Source organism: Erpetoichthys calabaricus, chromosome 2 (assembly GCF_900747795.2).
Source record: "Erpetoichthys calabaricus chromosome 2, fErpCal1.3, whole genome shotgun sequence".
Taxonomy (NCBI): Eukaryota; Metazoa; Chordata; class Cladistia; order Polypteriformes; family Polypteridae; genus Erpetoichthys; species Erpetoichthys calabaricus.
The window spans coordinates 348408189-348429121 of record NC_041395.2 but is presented as its reverse complement, the minus strand read 5'-3'; the positions used below and the strand labels follow the sequence as shown (position 1 = coordinate 348429121).

Below are 20933 nucleotides of genomic sequence, written 5' to 3'. Positions count from 1 at the left end.
GTACAACCTTAATTTAAGACTACAAAATGTCAACAAAAGTTCAGAAGCAATGTCTTCATGACCAAATGCTTAACTATGTGAGCTGGAATGTTAAAGGTCTCAATCATGAATTAAAGAGAAAGAAAGTATCCACTCACCTAATAGGTATAAACGCCAAGATAGTATTTTTACAGGGGACCCACTTATTAAGTAAGGATCAGTTTTGGTTGCAAAGAGATTTTGGGGTGGAGTGGTGGCTCTGAGGCTAAGGATCTGTGCTGGTATCCTGAAGGTTGCCAGTTCAAATCCACATCACTACCAAAAGAGATCCTACTCTGCTGGGCCCTTGAGCAAGGCCCTTAACCTGTAATTGCTCCAGGGGCGCTGTACAATGGCTGACCCTGCGCTCTAACCCCAAGGGGTATGCAAAAACTAACAAATTCCTAATACAAGAAATTGTATAAGGCGAAATAAAGAACAAAAAAATATATATATATTCTACTCCAGCTATACCAAGAAAACTAGAGGTGTGGGAATCTTAATACATAGACCAGTTTCATTGGTAGTATTGGATGTAGCATCTGACCCTGAAGGGCGATTTGTGGTGGTGATGGGTAATTTATTTCATTGTAAAGTGATTTTAATAAATATGAAGATGATAGACACTTCATCCATAACATATTTGCATCCATTCTTAACTTGAACACATAAAATTATAATGGCTGGAGACGTTAACTTTGTTGTAAATCCAGACCTGGATAGGTCTTCATCCATAGGGTTGATAACATCTAATACTGCAAAGAAAATTACAGTTTATAATTGATCACAACTTAACAGACCCTTGGAGATTTCTAAATCCAAACTTAAGAGCATATTTCTCACCAGTACATCACTGTTACTCAAGAATTGATTATTTGCATCCATCCATCCATTATCCAACCCGCTGTAGCCTAACTACAGGGTCACAGGGGTCTGCAGGAGCCAATCCCAGCCAGCACAGGGTGCAAGGCAGGAAACAAACCCCGGGCAGGGCGCCAGCCCACCGCAGGGCACACACACACACACACACCAAGCACACACTAGGAACAATTTAGAATCTGCATGTCTTGAGACCATGGGAGTTAACTGGAGCACCCGGAGGAAACCCACATAGACACAGGGAGAACATGCAAACTCCACGCAGGGAGGACCCAGGAAGCAAACCTGGGTCCCCTTACCCACTGCGCCACTGTGCCACCCATTATTTCTTTATAGATAATAATTTTTTGCCCACAATCAAATCTTGCAAATACGACGCTATTGTTATCTCCCACCATGCCCGTCTGATCATAGAGCCAACATCACTATGCCCCACATGCTCATCTCGCAGCTGGCGTCTTAACCCCCTGTTATTAGTTGACAGAACTTTACAGATTTTATATCCAAACAAATTGATTTTTTTTTTAGAGACAAATACATCCTCAGAGGTCTTTGCAGGAATACTTTGAGAAACCTCTGAAGGCTTTGTTAAGAGAACTGATTATCTCATCTCTCTCCCAGAAAATTAATTTGGAAACCGAGAAGGCCTCAGAGTTAATAAGTCAGGAACACACCAGGCTCCCTAATGAGGCACTTTGCAGGAACAGATGGGCTTTGCAATCTTGACAATAAAAGACACAGAGCAACTCATTTTTAAATCATTACTATGAACATGGAGAGAAAGCTAATAAGATCTTAGCTCAACAAATCCACAAGCAGGAAGTTCACAATGCAATCCCAGTAATCACCAACACAGACAGAGACAAAATCATTGGCCATCAAAATGTATTGCACACATTTAGAGACGACTACAAGTCCTTATATTCTGCTCAGATTAAAGAAGACAAGACACAATCTAATGCATTTCTGGATGCATTACAGATACCACAAATGGATACTCTCAGTGCAGAGGAATATTGGATAAACCGCTGGCACTCTCAGAATTACTAGACGCTGGGAACTCACTTCAGAGCGGGAAAGCACCAGGCCCTGATGGCTACCCTGCAGAATTTTATAAGAACGGTAGCTGAAATACCCAGCGTAGTCCAGGAGGAACATAAAGTGTGTTTTTTTTTTAAATGTCTGGGAAAAACAATCAAAAAAAAAAAATTAACAAACAATAAAGACTGACTAATGTGCTTGTCTTGCGGTCTTGTATGTATGTTATCATCCAGTTGATGCTCGGAACCAGCCAACTCTATTTAATTTGAAAAGCAACAGAAGCGCGGTGGCGCTCAAACATAAAGAATGTTGGCAGTCACCTCCAGTTCGCCCTCTGGTGGTTGTTGATATTGTAAACTGGATGATAACATGCATACAAGACCTCAAGATCACCCCCCACCCCATCCAGAAGGGTGTGGGTTAGGGTTGATTTCACCCTACAGTATTTTTAGACGACCAATGAGAAACGTGTACCAAGTTTCATGAAAATTGCTCCAGCCGTTCGAAAGTGATGCTGGAACATACATACATACTGTATACACATTGACTTTCATATATATAGATTTCAATTAAGTTAGCTCCCCTTTTATTAGCAACATTTACAGAAGCCAGAGACAATAAAATTCTACCTCAAACTTTTCGCCAAGCATTAATTACTGTATTTCCTAAGCAAAATAAGGACTTATTACAATGTGCATCGTAGACACCAATCTCACTTCTGAATAATGATTTTAAGATACTTTCCAAAGTCCTAGCTAGAAGGATTGAGAAAGAGCTTCCTTCAGTAATTTCACAAGACCAAACCGGATTTATTAAAGGTAGACCCTTAGTTGTTAATCTTTGACGCCTGTTTAATGCAGTGTTTCTCAACCTTTAAGTATTTGCGACCCGAGTTGTCATAACAGTTTTAATCGCACTCCCCTAAGGTTTTTATAAAAGGAGCCCACTAATACCAATTTGTTCTTTTTTAATTAATGATATATCATAGATGCATATTTTATTATACCTGCTTAACTTTTATCGACATTTATCTAACTCTATATTTATTTTTCTAGTATCAGAATGTAGTTTAAGTTCATTTGTTTTGGTTTCAATAAATGGATTTTTCATATTTTCGATTCTTGTTTTCTTTTTTTCACATCTTCGTGCCCCCCTTTTTGTTACTTCGCGCCCCCCTAGGGGAGCCTGCCCCAGAGTTTGAGAACCACTGATTTAATGTAACATATTCACAAACAAAGTCTAACGCCCTGGAGATCTTATCATCGTTGGAAACAGAAAAAACATTTGATATGATTGAATGGAACTACCTTTTCACCACATTGGAAAAATGTGGGTTTGGTCTGAACATTTGTGCATGGATCAAATTACTGTATAGCAGTCCAGAAGCTTCAGTTTGTATTAACAACATTATTTCAGACTCCTTCAAACCAGAATGTGGTACCAGACAAGGATGCCCCCTGTCACCACTGCTATTTGCAATCTCCATGGAGCCACTGGCAGCTCACTGTCGAAATGCTTATGGGATAAAGGGGATTTTCTTGAACAGAAAATCTCACTCTGTGCCGATGATATGGTCCTGTATATATCAGACCACAAAATACTGTGGCTGCAGTCTTAACAGCATTAACAGAATTTCAAAAGATTTCAAAATTAATTTGAATAAAAGAGTCCTTTTTCCAGTGAACTCTCAAGCACACAATATTAGATTGGACACCTTCCCTTTTATCATCGTAGATCAGTTTGAATACTGAGGGGTCAACATCACAAGTAAACATAAAGCTCTTTATCAACAAAATTTTGCCATCTGCTTGGAAAAAATTAAATAAGACTTGCACAGATGGTGCACCCTCCATCTCACTTTAGCAGGGAGAATTAACGTTGTTAAGATGAAATATCTTCCTTAAGCTTCTGTTCCCATTTCAAAACATCTCCATATACATTAACAAATCAGTGTGACCGTGGTGAGGTCTGCGGCAGGAGCAAAGGAGGTGGGATTACATCAGGGATCAGCTCTGAGCCCTTTCTTATTGTCAATGGTGATGGACAGGCTGACAGACGAGATTAGGCAGGAGTCCCTGTGGACTGTGATGTTTGCTGATGACATTGTGATCTGCAGGTAGAGGAGATCCTGGAGAGGTGGAGATATGAGAGGAGAGGAGAGGAATGAAGGTCAGTAGGTCCACCAAGACGGAATACATGTGTGTGAATGAGAGGGAGGTCAGTGGAATGGTGAAGATGCAGAGAGTAGAGTTGAAGGTGGAGGAGTTTAAATACTTGGGATCAACAGTACAGAGTAACGGGGATTGTGGAAGAGAAGTGAAGATGAGAGTGCAGGCAGGGTGGAATGGATGGAGATGAGTGTCAGGAGTGATTTGTGACAGACGGGTATCAGCAAGAGTGAAAGGGAAGGTCTACAGGACAGTAGTGAGACCAGCTATGTTATATGGGCTGGAGACGCTGGCACAGGAGACAGAGCTGGAGGTGGCAGAGTTAAAGATGTGAAGATTTGGGTGTGACGAGGATGGACAGGATCAGAAATGCAGACATTAGAGGATCAGCTCAGGTGGGACATTTGGGAGACAAAGTCAGAGAGGCGAGATTGTGTTGGTTTGGACATGTGCAGAGGAGAGACGCTGGGTATATTGGGAGAAGGATGCTAAGGATAGAGCTGCCAGGTAAGAGGAAGGCCTAAGAGAAGGTTTATGGATGTGGTGGGAGAGGACATGCAGGTGATGGTGTGACAGAGCAAGATGACGAGGACAGGAAGATTAGGAAGAAGATGATCTGCTGTGGTAACCCCTAATGGGAGCAGCTGAAAGAAGAAGATAGATAGATAGATAGATAGATAGATAGATAGATAGATAGATAGATAGATAGATAGATAGATAGATAGATAGATAGATAGATAGATAGATAGATAGATAGATAGATAGATAGATAGATAGATAGATAGATAGATAGATAGATAGATAGATAGATAGATAGATAGATAGATACTACCTGCATTACCTGCCTTTCAATTTGATTACTGAGTGGTGAAAATCCAAGCTCTAAAAACCTGGACACGGACACAAATAGATGAACGCACACAGGCTTGGTCTGCAATAGAAATGAAATCCTGCAGCACTTCTTTATATTCCCTGCTTTGTAGCCCAGTAAATACGAGTTATCGCCAATATACTAACAACCCAATTGAGCTTCATTCACTAGGAATATGGAACCAATGGATGAAGAACTTCAAGTCAGAGAAGTCAGAGAAGCACCTCTACATGATGACCACTTTTTTCCAACCTTCTCAAACTTACACAGTTTTTAATGTTTGGAGAATGTCCGGGATTAAATCATTTAGAGATTTGTGTATAAATAACGTCTTTGCATCCTATGAACAATTACACTCCAAATTTAGGTTCCCATCAACACAATTTTTCCCCCATCTCCAAATTAGAAACTTTGCTAAAACAAACCTGCCCAGTTCTCCTCACCTCCTACCCATTTTTACTCCAGAAGAGGTATTGACCAGTCTGGGGGTCTCAGACAGCATTTCTATAACATAGAAAACATTTTAAAGTCCCTTCCTTTTAAAGACCCCTGAGTACAGCGGGAAAAGGATCAACATTTCAGAAAGGGTGTGGAAGGAGGCCATGCACAGAATTCACTCGAGCTCCATATGTGCAAAACATTCAACTATCCATCCATCATCCAACCCGCTATATCCTAACTACAGGGTCACGGGGGTCTGCTGGAGTCAATCCCAGCCAACACAGGGTGCAAGGCAGGAGACAAACCCCGGGCAGGGCGCCAGCCCACCACAGGGCACACACACACACACACCAAGCACAATTTAGAATCGCCAATCAGTGGCGTAGCGTAGTGGGAGCGGCAGGGGCGGCCCGCCCCAGGCGGCATTTTTAGGGGGTGGCAAAATTTCACAATAAATAATAATAATATCTTGTAAAAATTTGAACCATACCTAAAAAATGAGGCGGCTGGAATTTTCCTCCACCCCGGGCGGCTGACACCCACGCTACGCTACTGTCGCCAATGCACCTAACCTGCATGTCTTTGGACTGTGGGAGGAAACCCACGCAGACACGGGGAGAACATGCAAACTGGGAAGCAAAACCAGATCTCCTTACTGTGAGGCAGCAGCGCTACCCACTGTGCCACCGTGCCGCCTATTTCAAAGACTCCCCTCTGATAAACACTTCAGGTCAATGAAAACTAAAACTAACAGACACCTCAATAGTTTCTTTCCTAGAGCTACAGCCCTCTTAACCAGTAACCGTTACTGGTACCCAGCTGGGACGCCCAGGAGGACCAGAGGAGGGCTCACGCTTCCTCCAGACCACGATGGGGCGACCTCACTGGTTGCTGTGGGGGCCATGGGTACAGAGCTTTGAAGCTCAACCCTGTAGGGGCCAGTGGTCACCGCCAGGGGGCGCCCCAATGCCTGGAGAGCCCTGGACCTCAGCACTTCGGCCACACCAGGAAGTGCTGGGGGGAAGAGGAGCAGGGACACCTGGAGTGCTTTCGGGGATACAGCCGGCACTTCCGCCACACTGGGGGCATGTCAGTGGAAGATTGACGGAGCACGCCTGGAGCACATCTGGGGGAACATAAAAGGGGCCGCCTCCCTTCATTCAGGTGGAAGAGGACGAGGTCTGGGAGAGGAAAGAGGCAGCCTGAAGAGACGAGGCAGATTGTGGGTTGGCCTGGACTGTTGGGGTGATTGGTGCTGCGGCACTGGGTTTGTGCACTTTAATAATTATAAATAAACGTGTGTTGGACTTTTAAACAATGTCCGTCTGTCTGTGTCCGGGCTGTTTCCCACACCGTCTTCTTTGTATATTCATGCGTTCTGTCATATACTGGATGAATGTCAGTCAGTCAGTCATCATCCAACCCACTATATCTTGAGTACAGGGTCACGGGGGTCTGCTGGCACCAATCCCAGTCAGCACAGGGCGCAAGGCAGGAAACAAACCCCGGGCAGGGCGCCAGCCCACCACAGGGCACACACACCCACACACCAAGCACTCACTCGGGACAATTTAGGATCACCAATGCACCGAACCTGCATGTCTTTGGACTGTGGGAGGACACGGGGAGAACATGCAAACTCCACGCATGGAGGACCCGGGAATCAAACCCAGATGGGTCTCCTAACTGCGAGGCACCGTGCCGCCTCAATTATTCAACTTCACATTTTTCATCTCACACATCTCTCTCGTTTGAAACTGTCCGAGATGTTTCCAGGGCAAAATCCAACCTGTGAACATTGCACTCGAGCTCCAGCCTCAGTGGGCCGCATGTTTTAGGTGGCGAGTACCAAATTAACAACATTTTGGAGCAAAATCATTAAATGCCTCTCAGACAGCCTTGGGGTCCCAATCCCTCCTAACCCATTAACAGCTGTATGTGTGGTGGGCTCACCAAGGGGCTTAAAGTGGAGAAGGACAAGCAAACTGTAGTGGCCTTCACTTCACTATTAGCACGTTGACTTGAGTCGCTCAACTGGAAGAATCCTAACTCGTCTCTGTTAAGTGTAACTGATGTCATGTACTATTTGAAATTGGAAAAAATCTAATTCTCACTTAGAGGGTCTGTGCAGAACTTTATAAAAACCTGGCAGGACCTCATCAGTAACATTATACAATTGGGGAGGACGACTCTCCACTCTCTTTTCTGCTTTTCAAGTTGTACTCGGGCTGTTGGGTGGAATTGAATTTAGTTTTGTCAAGTTTGACTTGATTGTATGGAATGTTACTTGCTAATTAATAAATTCAACTGAAAAAAAACAAAGGACCGATTTATTTTCCATGAGGATTTAAGTGACAGACAAGTAAGTGGCGACCACAATCTCCTTACAGCAAAGCAGCAGCACCACCACTGCGCCACCTGTGAGAATACCTAAAGTCCACACTTCACTCCACTAAAGAACTCACCACAGAATGGCAGGCCTCAAAGACGTCCCCCAGCAGGATGGCACAGCGTGACTTGGCGAACGGCTCCCTCAGTGGGTTCACACTGCATGGATTTCGGATGTCAGGGCTGTTCACACACTAATTAAAAAAAAAAAGAAATTAGCAAACCGAGAGACTTTTCTTAAAGGTGAACGTTCAGCTCGTGTGTCTTCTAAACCAGAACCACATGGCGACTGATGAACACAATATTTAAAGAAACAACATAATGGAACATCCCATAAAAATCAAATCAAGTCGTAACAAAAACGTCCCCGTAAACCTAAAAACAACAATTGTCACATTTTTAAAAAGGATTATTAAAAAAACTTAGGTGAGCGACTAGAATGTCACCATCACTGTCACTGACTTCTCTTGACTGAGACTTTGAGTCAGAATGCAATTTCAACAAATCCACACTTTGAAAGGCCTTGGGTTCTCCTTCTTGGTGTCATTTGTCACTCGATGGGCTCTTCATGTCACTTTACAGCAGCACAGTAACGGAGACCCAAAGGAGACACAGACAGGTGGCAGGTCAGAACTCGGCACCTCGTGTGCAACGACTGTCAGCATTAATGGAGGTGCAGCTGGGGGGCTGCAGGAGGTCAAAGAGCACCGTCTGTGAAAGAGTGGGGGGGCAGTTCGAGGTGTAAATGGCTAAGTGGATGTAGTAGGGTACGGAATTCAGTTATCCATACATTGGTTTATAAATTTAATTACTGGTTAATATTAGGTTTGAATTCAAATATTGGAAGACTAGGAGGGGCAGGAAGAACTCAAAGGTGGGCAGATGGTCAGAGAAGACATTCGTGGTGTGGTGGACGGCCAGGACGCCCCGTGATGGAAGGATGGGGGAAGAAAGCTTTTCCAGGTCACTGCCTCCCCCAAAATGGTAGATGGCAGCTTCCCTGGGATCTGGCGGTGCCCCGGATTCCTGCAGGGCATCCTGGAACTTGGAGTTCGGTTGCGCAGCCCTGTTGGGTGCCGTGGATGCCACCTGGGGGTGCCGTATTAATAACCTGGAAGTACTTCAGGACTCCTGTCCTCATGACATGAGAGTACTTCCGGGCTATAAATACAGCACCCCCTGGGCTGAAGAAAAATCCAATTCTCCATCTGACCCGGAAGTGCTAGCAAGTCACGTGAGTGGAAGAACAGAAGCACTTCTGGGTCAAGGACTACATAAAGGACCCAGCAAGCGAGCGGGAGTTGGGAGGAGTAGGACAGAGCTTACTGGGAGGTGTGGAGGAGAGGGTTATAGTGATTTGTTGTGGATTCACTTGTGTTTATTGGTGGCTGTGGTGCTGGAGGAACACAATTTAAAGAAGAAAATATAAAATATCTTCTTAGTGCTTTTACCCTGTGTCTGCGTGTCTGTCTGTTGGGTTTAATGGGGCGACAGCAACCCCCAGTGCTGTTACACTGGTCATCATGGGAACACAGTCAGATCCAAAAATCTGCTGGAAATTACAAACGCATCAATCACTCTTTGTGATAGATAGATAGATAGATAGATAGATAGATAGATAGATAGATAGATAGATAGATAGATAGATAGATAGATAGATAGATAGATAGATAGATAGATAGATGTGAAAGGCACTATATATTAGATAGATAGATAGATAGATAGATAGATAGATAGATAGATAGATAGATAGATAGATAGATAGATAGATAGATAGATAGATAGATAGATAGATGTGAAAGGCACTATATATTAGATAGATAGATAGATAGATAGATAGATAGATAGATAGATAGATAGATAGATAGATAGATAGATAGATAGATAGATAGATAGATAGATAGATGTGAAAGGCACTATATAATACATACATAGATAGATAGATAGATAGATAGATAGATAGATAGATAGATAGATAGATAGATAGATAGATGTGAAAGGCACTATATATTAGATAGATAGATAGATAGATAGATAGATAGATAGATAGATAGATAGATAGATAGATAGATAGATAGATAGATAGATGTGAAAGGCACTATATAATAGATAGATAGATAGATAGATAGATAGATAGATAGATAGATAGATAGATAGATAGATAGATAGATAGATAGATAGATAGATAGATGTGAAAGGCACTATATAATAGATAGATAGATAGATAGATAGATAGATAGATAGATAGATAGATAGATAGATAGATAGATAGATAGATAGATAGATAGATAGATAGATAGATGTGAAAGGCACTATATAATACATAGATAGATAGATAGATAGATAGATAGATAGATAGATAGATAGATAGATAGATAGATAGATAGATAGATAGATAGATAGATAGATAGATAGATGTGAAAGGCACTATATATTAGATAGATAGATAGATAGATAGATAGATAGATAGATAGATAGATAGATAGATAGATAGATAGATAGATAGATAGATAGATAGATAGATGTGAAAGGCATTATATATTAGATAGATAGATAGATAGATAGATAGATAGATAGATAGATAGATAGATAGATAGATAGATAGATAGATAGATAGATAGATAGATAGATAGATAGATGTGAAAGGCACTATATGATAGATCAGAGGATGCGCTTCATAGTTTTACACATTTGGCCCAAGCTGACCACAATCGGACATTTCACCCCAAACGCCTCAATGCTTTTCTACGTCTCTCACTGTTGTACTATTTGTCTAATCAATACAAGTTTACGATAAAGGAGACCCACGGCCCCTAAGAATTCACATCAAAGTCCGTCCCCGTCTCCGTCTCTGTAACACTCTGTTATGACGTCACTCTGCTAAGGCCCACCAACACGTCCCCAGTAGATTTGGTGTCACCAGAGCTGAACGACCATCAGGACTGTCCTAATGTTTGACGTCTTGCAGATCACTCGAATGTTTCCAAGTACAATGCTCTCCAGAAGGACACCCAGTAACCAAGGCAGGCACAGGCACCCGAGGTGGCTCAGTGGCAGAGACCCTTCAACCTCACTCTGTCCATCATGAATCTTAGTTAAGAGGGTCTCACAATCCTGGCGGTCTTTGGCAACCTTGTTAGAGTTTAGTGCGGGTGTAAAGGCTAACCCCGACACAGACAGGTGTGGGACACAAGTTCAAGCAGACATGAATTTTTAATTTTCTTTTTACCTTGTGGGCAACGCCTTCCCCGTTCCCACAAGCTCAACACAAAACTCTTTCATTCTTTTCCTTTTCCTTTTCTCCTCCACTCCTCCCAGAAAATGTGGTCGCCCACCTCCCGACTCTGGCTCCTTTTACAGCCCACCCAGAGGTGTTCCAGGTGCTCATCGTTCTGTTTCTGGCAGCACTTCCGGTTGTGGTAGAAGAGCTCTCCATAGGGGCTCAGCCGCAGCTACAGCACCCCCTGGCAGCGCCCACAGATCCCAACAGGGCTGCACCAAACTCCAACTCCCATGGAGCCTTGCAGGAGTCCACCCCGGGGGAGGTAACGCTCTGGATAGGCTAGGTCCTCCAGTCCTCCCAGCGTGGAGGCCTCCCGGCCGGGGGACCACAGTCTGGGCTCCACTTCTATTCATTATTTCTTGTTTTTGAGAAGTGTGTTCAGGTATAACGCACAAAGCCCCTACTGTGATAGCCCGTCTCAGCCCCCCTGTGGTTCAATTTGGTTGAAATGTGTCACGCTTATTCGTCAAAGAAATTTGTCAAGACGGTTCCATTTTCATTGAGATAACTCAAACAGCTCCGAACGCTCCGGACCTCAACCTGGGCTGAAGATTCACAAAGCAGACAACACAGGAGTGGCCTTGGGAATGTCAGAGCACCAAACTTGACCTCCTCACACATCTCTGGTGGAGATGGAAACATTGCTGCACTCTTGAGGGTCTCCATCCAGCCTGACAGAAGATCTGCACCGAAGAATGGCAGGAAATCGACAACTTCAGGTGTGTGACATCTGTCAAGTCAAAGCCCAGGAGACTCCAGGGTGGCATCTCCAAGCACTGAGTGAAGGGGCAGAATATTTGTGACCGTGGGATATTTCTCTTTTGTATTAAAATGTGCCTGCGGTAGGCGGCAAGGTGGCGCAGTGGGTAGCGCTACTGCCTCACAGTAAGGAGACCTGGTTTTGCTTCCCAGTCTGCACGTTCTCCCCGTGTCTGCATTGGGTTTCCTCCCACAGTCCAAAGACAAGCAGGTTAGGTGCATTGGCAATCCTAAATTGTCCCTAGTGTGTGTTTGGTGTGTGTGTGTGCCCTGTGGTGGGCTGGCGCCCTGCCCAGAGTTTATTTCCTGCCTTGCGCTCTGTGTTGGCTGGAATTGGCTCCAGCAGACCCCCCCCCCCCCCAATGACCCTGTAGTTAGGATATAGCAGGTTAGATAATGGGTGGATGGATTAAAATATGCAGACGTTCCTAAAATCCTCTTAGGTGTGTTTGGGTATAATGAGCAGAGCACCTACTGCAGTAGCCCATCTCTCTCAGTCTGTCCGTATGGTCCCCCTGTGGATCAATTCTGTTGAAATGGGTGACGCTTGTTCTTCAAAGAAATTTCAAGACAGTTCCATCTTCATCGAGGTATCTCGAAGAGCTTGTGCTGTCCACAGTTTTCAAACATCTCCCATTGAAAAGCACGGGCAAATTTGTGAACTCGTCTGTCTTAAAACGAAGACCCATTCTGTGCGAGCTCAACTACAAATGAGCTTACTGTACCCATTCTATCATGGCAGCAGTCACTCCGACTTGGATCTTTGGTATATTTAATTGCTGTTCTTCACCTGAGGTAGCGGCTACCGACTACAAAGAGACCCCCAGTGCGAGGTCACGAGGCACCAGCAGGCTGCGCGAGCGAACAGGAAGTCACTGCCATCGGCTGATTGAGTGGAGGGCACAGTGTGGCTTGAGCACAAGCAGAAGGCAGGCGGGCATCCGCACCTCCGTCCTCCCGATGTTAAGGTTAAGTTCAAAGATCTTCATAACTATAAAAGTACAACATGCAGGATGACATTCAATCTGCGCTTTTTAACTTTACAGTGGAGTTACAATCGGAGCACAGAGAGGCCTGTGGGGGCTCAATGGCTTTCATGCACAGCAGCAGACTGCAATTCAAGGGATGTGACAATGACATCAAGTGATGTGTCACCAATTGGTACTCAATTATCTTAAACAGAACATTTTTAAAGTATAAAGTCATATTCAATAATTAGCAATATCTATTAATACAAAATGACCAACATTGAGACCTGGGGTTCGCTTCCTGGGTCCTCCCTGTGTGGAGTTTGCATGTTCTCCCCATGTGGGAGTCCAAAGACATGCAGGTTAGGTGCATTGGCGATTCTAAATTGTCCCGTGTGTGTGTGTGTGTGTGTGTGCCCTGTGGTGCGCTGGCGCCCTGCCCGGGGTTTGTTTCCTGCCTTGCACCCTGTGCTGGCTGAGAGTGGCTCCAGCAGACCCCGTGACCCTGTAGTTAGGATATAGCGGGTTGGATAATGGATGGATGGATGGATGGATGACCAACATTAGCATAAAATTAGCATTAAATTTATTATATGAAGGGAGAAAAAGGAACTGACATCAAGTCCCCCACATAGCTATTAATATTTGCTAAAACACAGTAATTTGTTAAAATGATATAAATAAGTAAGAAGTGAGAAAGGAACTGAACTATCGTTTAACAGGAATACGAATGGCTCATGATGGGCCCAGAGATCAGGGGCTTAAACCACTGCAGTCCCCCACCTTTTCACCCCACTGTCCATTTTTAAACCCGTCCTGTGTTTATATCCGTCAGGGCAGCTGCGCCTTTATAGAGAAGGCCAGAAGGAGTTGCATTGTGTCTTTGTGGACCTGGAGAAAGCAAATGACGGAGATCATGGGACACCTGGGGAACTCTGTAAAGGAGTTGGGAGGAAGAGGAGGTGTGGAGGTGGAAGAAAAGGGCCTTGTGCTGTGCTTAGGAACTGTGCTCGGGCAGGTGGGAAACGATTATTTGGATGTGTTTCCCACGAGAAGCTGCTAAATCAAAGTCTTGTTTTGTGCCACGCTTCTGCCTGTGAATGTTGTGTTGGGTGTTTGGGGAGCTGTACGCCCCCTGGTGGTCACAATGTGCCTTCATGATTTCTTCAACCTTCATCATTTATTTCTAGAGAAGAGACTCTTTTTGTTTTGACCTCTATTAATTAACTTACCTAAAATGCCAGGAGAGGGCGCTGCTGTGTGAGCTGCATTCTGCCTACCGTTTGACTGACTGGCACTGGGCATCTGAGTGGCAGTCAGACGAGTAAAAGAGGAAAAGCCACAAAATCTACAAGTTCAGGCGACCGCTCTCACAGTGAAACTGAAACAGTAAACTCGTTCTTAGTTGAAGTTGCACCCAACGTTTCTCCATTTTAAGATGGACGAGCCTGCAAATTCACCAGTGCTTTCCAATGGGAGATTTTCAAATGTGAAAACGTCATTCAGTGGGATCTGTTTGAGATATCGGAGTACAAACTGAACTCTCTTGGCAAATATCTGTGAAGAATAAGCAGGCCACGTCTGAATGAAATTGGCCCAAGTTGGGTCGAGTTGCTTCATGCAGACGGACAGACAGACGGACAGACAGAAGTGCTTCACAGCAGCTGCCTCTTGCAGTTTATGCAATTGCACCTAAAGAGTGATGCACTTAAATAAGAATAAAATGTAATCTTCTAGAAGGCAACTAAGAGCACAGCCAACGTCTTCATCATGAACAACCCAATGCACCGCTACCAGAAATGGAGAGGAAACATTTAAGGAGAAACACATTTCTACAGCCTCTTGCATCCTAACATAATCCACCAATCATCACGCACGTAGGTCACAGAAACCGCAACGGAACCGACACGGACCTGCAGGTCACACGTCTACACACAGACACATTCACAAGGACAACAAGCTCCTCGTCCCGAGTGTCTCGACACGCACGCTTCTCAAAGACGTTCATTACCTCTGCAGTCGTCCAGCTGTTCCCAAACTCCTGCGGCGTCGCAGACTCAATGTTCTCTGGAGTGAGCATCTCGTTTGCTGTTTTCAGGTCAAAGTTACCACACAGTCCAGTCAGCTTCCCCTTCAAACGTAAAACACACACACAGTTCAGCTTTGGAAGGGTCTGAGCCTCAGGGCCAAACCGCCGGGATTTTTATTATGAAATAAATGGAAAAAATACAATTAACAACAATTTAGGAAACTTCTAGAATAATACCTGCAGAATATTTAAGGTCAGCTATCCATCTATTAAATAGTGCCTTTCACATTTGTCTGTCTATGATATAGTGTCTTTCCTATCCATTCATCTATCTATTATAGAGTGCCTTTCACATCTATCTATCTATCTATCTATCTATCTATCTATCTATCTATCTATCTATCTATCTATCTATCTATCTATCTATCTATCTATCTATCAATTATATAGTGCCTTTCATTCTATCTATCTATCTATCTATTAATTATATAGTGCCTTTCATGCTATCTATCTATCTATCTATCTATCTATCTATCTATCTATCTATCTATCTATCTATCTATCTATCTATCTATCTATCTATCTATCTATCTATTAATTACATAGTGCCTTTCATTCTATCTATCTATCTATCTATCTATCTATCTATCTATCTATCTATCTATCTATCATATAGTGCCGTTCTATCTATCTATTAATTATATAGTGCCTTTCTATCTATCTATCTATCTATCTATCTATCTATCTATCTATCTATCTATCTATCTATCTATCTATCTATCTATTAATTACATAGTGCCTTTCATTCTATCTATCTATCGATCTATGTATGTATCTATCTATTATATAGTGCCTTTCATTATCTATCTATCTATCTATCTATCTATCTATCTATCTATCTATCTATCTATCTATCTATCTATCTATCTATCTATCTATCTATCATATAGTGCCTTTCATTCTATCTATCTATCTATTAATTATATAGTGCCTATCTATCTATCTATCTATCTATCTATCAATCAATCTATCTATCTATCTATCTATCTATCTATCTATCTATCTATCTATCTATCTATTAATTATATAGTGCCTTTCTATCTATCTATCTATCTATCTATCTATCTATGTATTAATTATATAGTGCCTTTCTATCTATCTATCTGTCTATATATTAATTATATAGTACCTTTCTATCTATCTATCTATCTATCTATCTATCTATCTATCTATCTATCTATCTATCTATCTATCTATCTATTTATTTATCTATTAATTATATAGTGCCTTTCATTGTATCTATCTCTCTATTAATTATATAGTGCCTTTCATTATATGTATCTATCTATTAATTATATAGTGCCTATCTATCTATCTATCTATCTATTAATTATATAGTGCCTTTCTATCTATCTATCTATCTATTAATTATATAGTGCCTTTCTATCTATCTATCTATCTATCTATCTATCTATCTATCTATCTATCTATCTATCTATCTATCTATCTATGTATTAATTATATAGTGCCTTTCTATCTATCTATCTGTCTATATATTAATTATATAGTACCTTTCTATCTATCTATCTATCTATTTATTTATCTATTAATTATATAGTGCCTTTCATTGTATCTATCTCTCTATTAATTATATAGTGCCTTTCATTATATGTATCTATCTATTAATTATATAGTGCCTTTCTATCTATCTATCTATTAATTATATAGTGCCTTTCTATCTATCTATCTATCTATCTATCTATCTATCTATCTATCTATCTATCTATCTATCTATCTATCTATCTATCTATCTATTATATAGTGCCTTTCATTCTATCTATCTCTCTATATATTAATTATATAGTGCCTTTCATTCTATCTATCTATCTATCTATTAATTATATAGTGCCTTTCTATCTATCTATCTGTCTATATATTAATTATATAGTGCCTTTCTATCTATCTATCTGTCTATATATTAATTATATAGTGCCTTTCTATCTATCTATCTATTTATTTATCTATTAATTATATAGTGCCTTTCATTCTATCTATCTCTCTATATATTAATTATATAGTGCCTTTCATTCTATCTATCTATCTATCATGATGGATGGCCAGCCAAATATTCCGGCCCACACCTCCCAGCCGCCAGATGGAGCTTTCCCAGCAGCATGGAGGTTCCCCGAATTCCAGCAGGGCCTTGTGGACCTTGTAGTTTTTATAAACAGGCCTGCTGGATACCATGGGGACCACCAGGAGCCACTGTAGGGAGGCTTGGGGAGTGCTACGTGCCCTATAACCTGGAAGTACGTCCTGGTCACATGAATAGTAGAAACGATGTGCTTCAGGGTTGAAGAAGTGGAGCTTTAATCTGATCTGGAAGTGCTCACAGTCACATGGACAGAGAGAGAGAAACACTTCCAGGTCACGGACTATATAAAGGACTGAGAGAGACCAGAACACTGAGCTGAGCTGGGAGGACGGGTGGCTAAGTGTCTGGGAGAGGAGGATTAAGCATTGTGTACTGTTGTTGATTCATTGAGTATTGTATGAGTAGTGTGGAGTGGAGGGTCTTTAGTGCACAGTATTATAATAAAAAGAACAAGTCTTGGACTTTTACCTGGTGTTTGGCGTGGTACCTGAGGGTTCAAGGGAGCAATAGCGCCCCCAACTGTTACACTGTCTATCTATTTGTTAGTTATATAGTGCCTTTCATCCATCTATCTATCTATTATAGAGTGCCTTTCCTACCTATCTGTCTGTTATATAGTGCCTTTCACATATGTCTATCCATCTATGATATAGTTGTTTTCCTATCCATTCATCAATGTATTACATAGTGCCTCTCCTATCTATCTATCTGTCTATTGTGGAGTGTCTTTCACATGTGTCTGTCTGTCCCTCTATTTCTCTATCTACATATTTGTTATATAGTGCCTTTCCTATCCACTCATCCATTATATAGTGCCTTTCACATCTATCTATGTAATTTTACAATCTTGCCAACTATACTAAAATATCTATCTATCTATCTATCTATCTATCTATCTATCTATCTATCTATCTATCTATCTATCTATCTATCTATCTATCTATCTATCTATCTATTAATTATATAGTGCCTTTCATTCTATCTATCTATCTATCTATCTATTAATTATATAGTGCCTTTCATTCTATCTATCTATCTATCTATCTATCTATCTATCTATCTATCTATCTATCTATCTATCTATCTATCTATCTATCTATCTATCTATCTATCTATTTCTATCTATTAATTATATAGTGCCTTTCTATCTATCTATCTATCTATCTATCTATCTATCTATCTATCTATCTATCTATCTATCTATCTATCTATCTATCTATCTATTAATTATATAGTGCCTTCCATTCTATCTATCTGTCTATCTATCTATCTATCAATATGGGCTGAGAAAACATTGCAGTTGCAGAAGGGCGAGTCCTCTTTTCAAGGAGCATCCACCCACCTTATTGGCTGTACCTTTGACCTCTGAGGTACTCCCACTCCAGACCCTGAAGGTCACCTCCACCTGTAGACCCCTCACACGCCCCGTCAACGAGGAGCTCACTTCTGGTTCAGCTCTGTTAAGAACTTCATCTTTTATGGAAAGAATGGGGTGGCCAAATGTCAAATGGCGTCTGACTCAGTAAAACCCCACTGCCAGACTGGAGACCTGACTGGAGACGGGGGAACTCGCTGGCTGCGAATGGTTAACATGGCTCTAAGAAACTAATGACAACTCTCAGTTCATCTGGAAACTGGGATTGTCCCTACAGGGCATGATGATGATGATGATGATGAACACACCTGCCCGTTCCTGACATACGCAGCCTGTCCTAGTGAGCTCAGTTCTAATCCCAAACTGGTGCACAGGGAGGGTCTTCACCTCGGGGTTATCTGGCCTGACACACACACACACACACACTCACACACAGAGCAGGTAACTCCACTACTTGGCTCACTTTGCTAGAGGAGCATTTCTTGATTATTCTGATTGTCCCTCGAGCTTCCTGAGGGTGACGGTGGCAAAATACCGGCGTCTGTTTTAACTCAAACTCTTCTACAATTGAATTAACTCAAAGTGAGTTCAGGACATAAAAGACAGGAGATGCCGAGAAGCAGGCAGCCCCATCTCAGTGTGTCACCTTCTGTGATACCAAGTGACACGAGGACAGTTAATGTGAACGTTCTCTGTGCCAGGTGTTGAGTACGCCAAGAATGCAGTAGCTACTAAAGTGCCCACCTGTGCAGTCTATAAAGGGCTCCTTCACCCTCATTCATTATCAAGTCCGCTTCTTCCAGTTCAGGGGGCTAAATCGGAGCAGGTGCCAGGTAGTTATGGGGCAGACTCATCCAATAGGTGATGGCCAGTCAGCCCAAAACTGGAGAGCTGAGACACAGAAAGAAGTGCCATCGCCTCCCAGAGAGGGCCAAGGCCAGGACTGGAGTTCAGGACGCTGGTACCACTAAATGCTGGGCTGCTGCCTCCTCCACTGCCTGCGCACCTTCATGTCTGCAGCCTCCATCTCCACTTAGAAGAAGCTCTGCGGCCAATGGAGTCCAAAGACAGCGCCGATTAGAGCGACGACTCACCTGCCAGCGAGGCCCGGCCTGGACGTGGATGGTGGTGTGGTGGTCCCACAGCACGGTGATGTCCTCCGTCGGGGCGTGGACGATGGTGTAGAAGCCCGCTTGCCAGATGAACACCTGCTGTCGCTTGTCAATCAGGCTGGCCGGGCTCTGATGGAAAAGAGTGAAAAAGCACAGTGAGGGGTCACGTTTTGGGGACGTCGTCTTCTCGTTGTCTTTTGTATTCACTTTTATTTCACCCTTTTGACCCCCAAAACAACAAGGACAACATGCCACTCTGCTCTATGCTTGGCACAGTTACAGGACCTGACTTGGTGAATGTGACGCCTGCTGACCTGAAAGTTTTGAGAGACATCTGCACTTTTGACCACCGGTGACGATTTACGTATCTGCTGTGATGCCAGCACACAAGATGGCAGCAGCAGCCTTTATTAACCATCAATGCCACCACCTTGTTGAGCTCTGCAGACTGGCATTGGTGCTGGCATGTGTTCAAGTTGGCCTGCTAAGGTGTGCAGGACCATTGGGGGGCGCCGTACAGGATCGAGCCTCCTCTGTGCTACTCACATGTGTATAGAATGGAGTCTCATGAAGGAGAAAAAAGGTTTAATACAAATGAATGAATAACACGATAGAATACAAATCAGGAGTTGGCAAAGGGCTGCATCAGCGGGCACCTGCAGGACGAAAGGACAAAAAATAAAGAGCTGAAGAGGAGATTTGGGTCTCTTAGGCTCTTTCCTTTAAGAATAAAAATAGGATTAATGTTAGGTATGTGCAGGACATTTTCATGCCAGGTATAAGGCGTCATGTGCGAGGGCACAGCGTAAAGGCCTGGCAGATGGTAATTCCCTGCCGAGACAGCAGATGGCGCTGTGTAATGACAGCCCATCTTTTCCTCCCTCAGCAGAAAGGAAGAGTGACGGCTGTCCAACTCTGACATCACTTCCAGGGTCCGTCAACCCGGACCCGCTTCTTCCTCCCAGAATGCCTGATAACGGGAACAGCCGCCATCTTGGGGGGGGTGGGGGGGGGGGGGACACATCAACCTAAACAGACAGAAGTCTTTGGAGGATTCGTTTTGCGTTTTTTATACGCATTTTCTTTTTTCTTTCAATCTTTTCCACTTTTGACCTTGCCTGTCCTCTCATTACAACACCTTGAGTGTGTCAGTCAGGAAGAAGGTGGAAGTCACATGCGGGTTTCATGAGTTCTTCAGTGTGAGGACATTTTCAGAGCTGACTGGAGACCTGACTGGAGACGAGGGAACTCACTAGCTGCGAATGGTTAACATGGCTCTAAGAAACTGATGGCAACTCTCAATTCATCTGGAAACCTGTGATTGTCCATACAGGGCATGATGATGATGATGATGATGATGATGATGATGAAGATGCCTAACAAACCTGCCTGTTCCTTACATATGCAGCCTGTGCTAGTGAGGCCAGTTCTAATCCCAAACTGTTC

At 42.8% G+C, this 20933-nt stretch overlaps 1 protein-coding gene across 1 annotated transcript in view; it reads right to left on the bottom strand.

Moving 5' to 3' along the window:
- otog (otogelin) overlaps positions 1-20933 on the bottom strand; it is a 305832-nt gene that overhangs the window by 113121 nt on the left and 171778 nt on the right. The window contains exons 27-29 of the mRNA XM_051922624.1: positions 19470-19616; positions 14828-14947; positions 7884-8000 (exon numbers count right to left, since the gene is read on the bottom strand). Coding sequence (XP_051778584.1) covers positions 7884-8000; positions 14828-14947; positions 19470-19616 — 384 coding nt within the window. The remainder of the gene's footprint in view (positions 1-7883; positions 8001-14827; positions 14948-19469; positions 19617-20933) is intronic.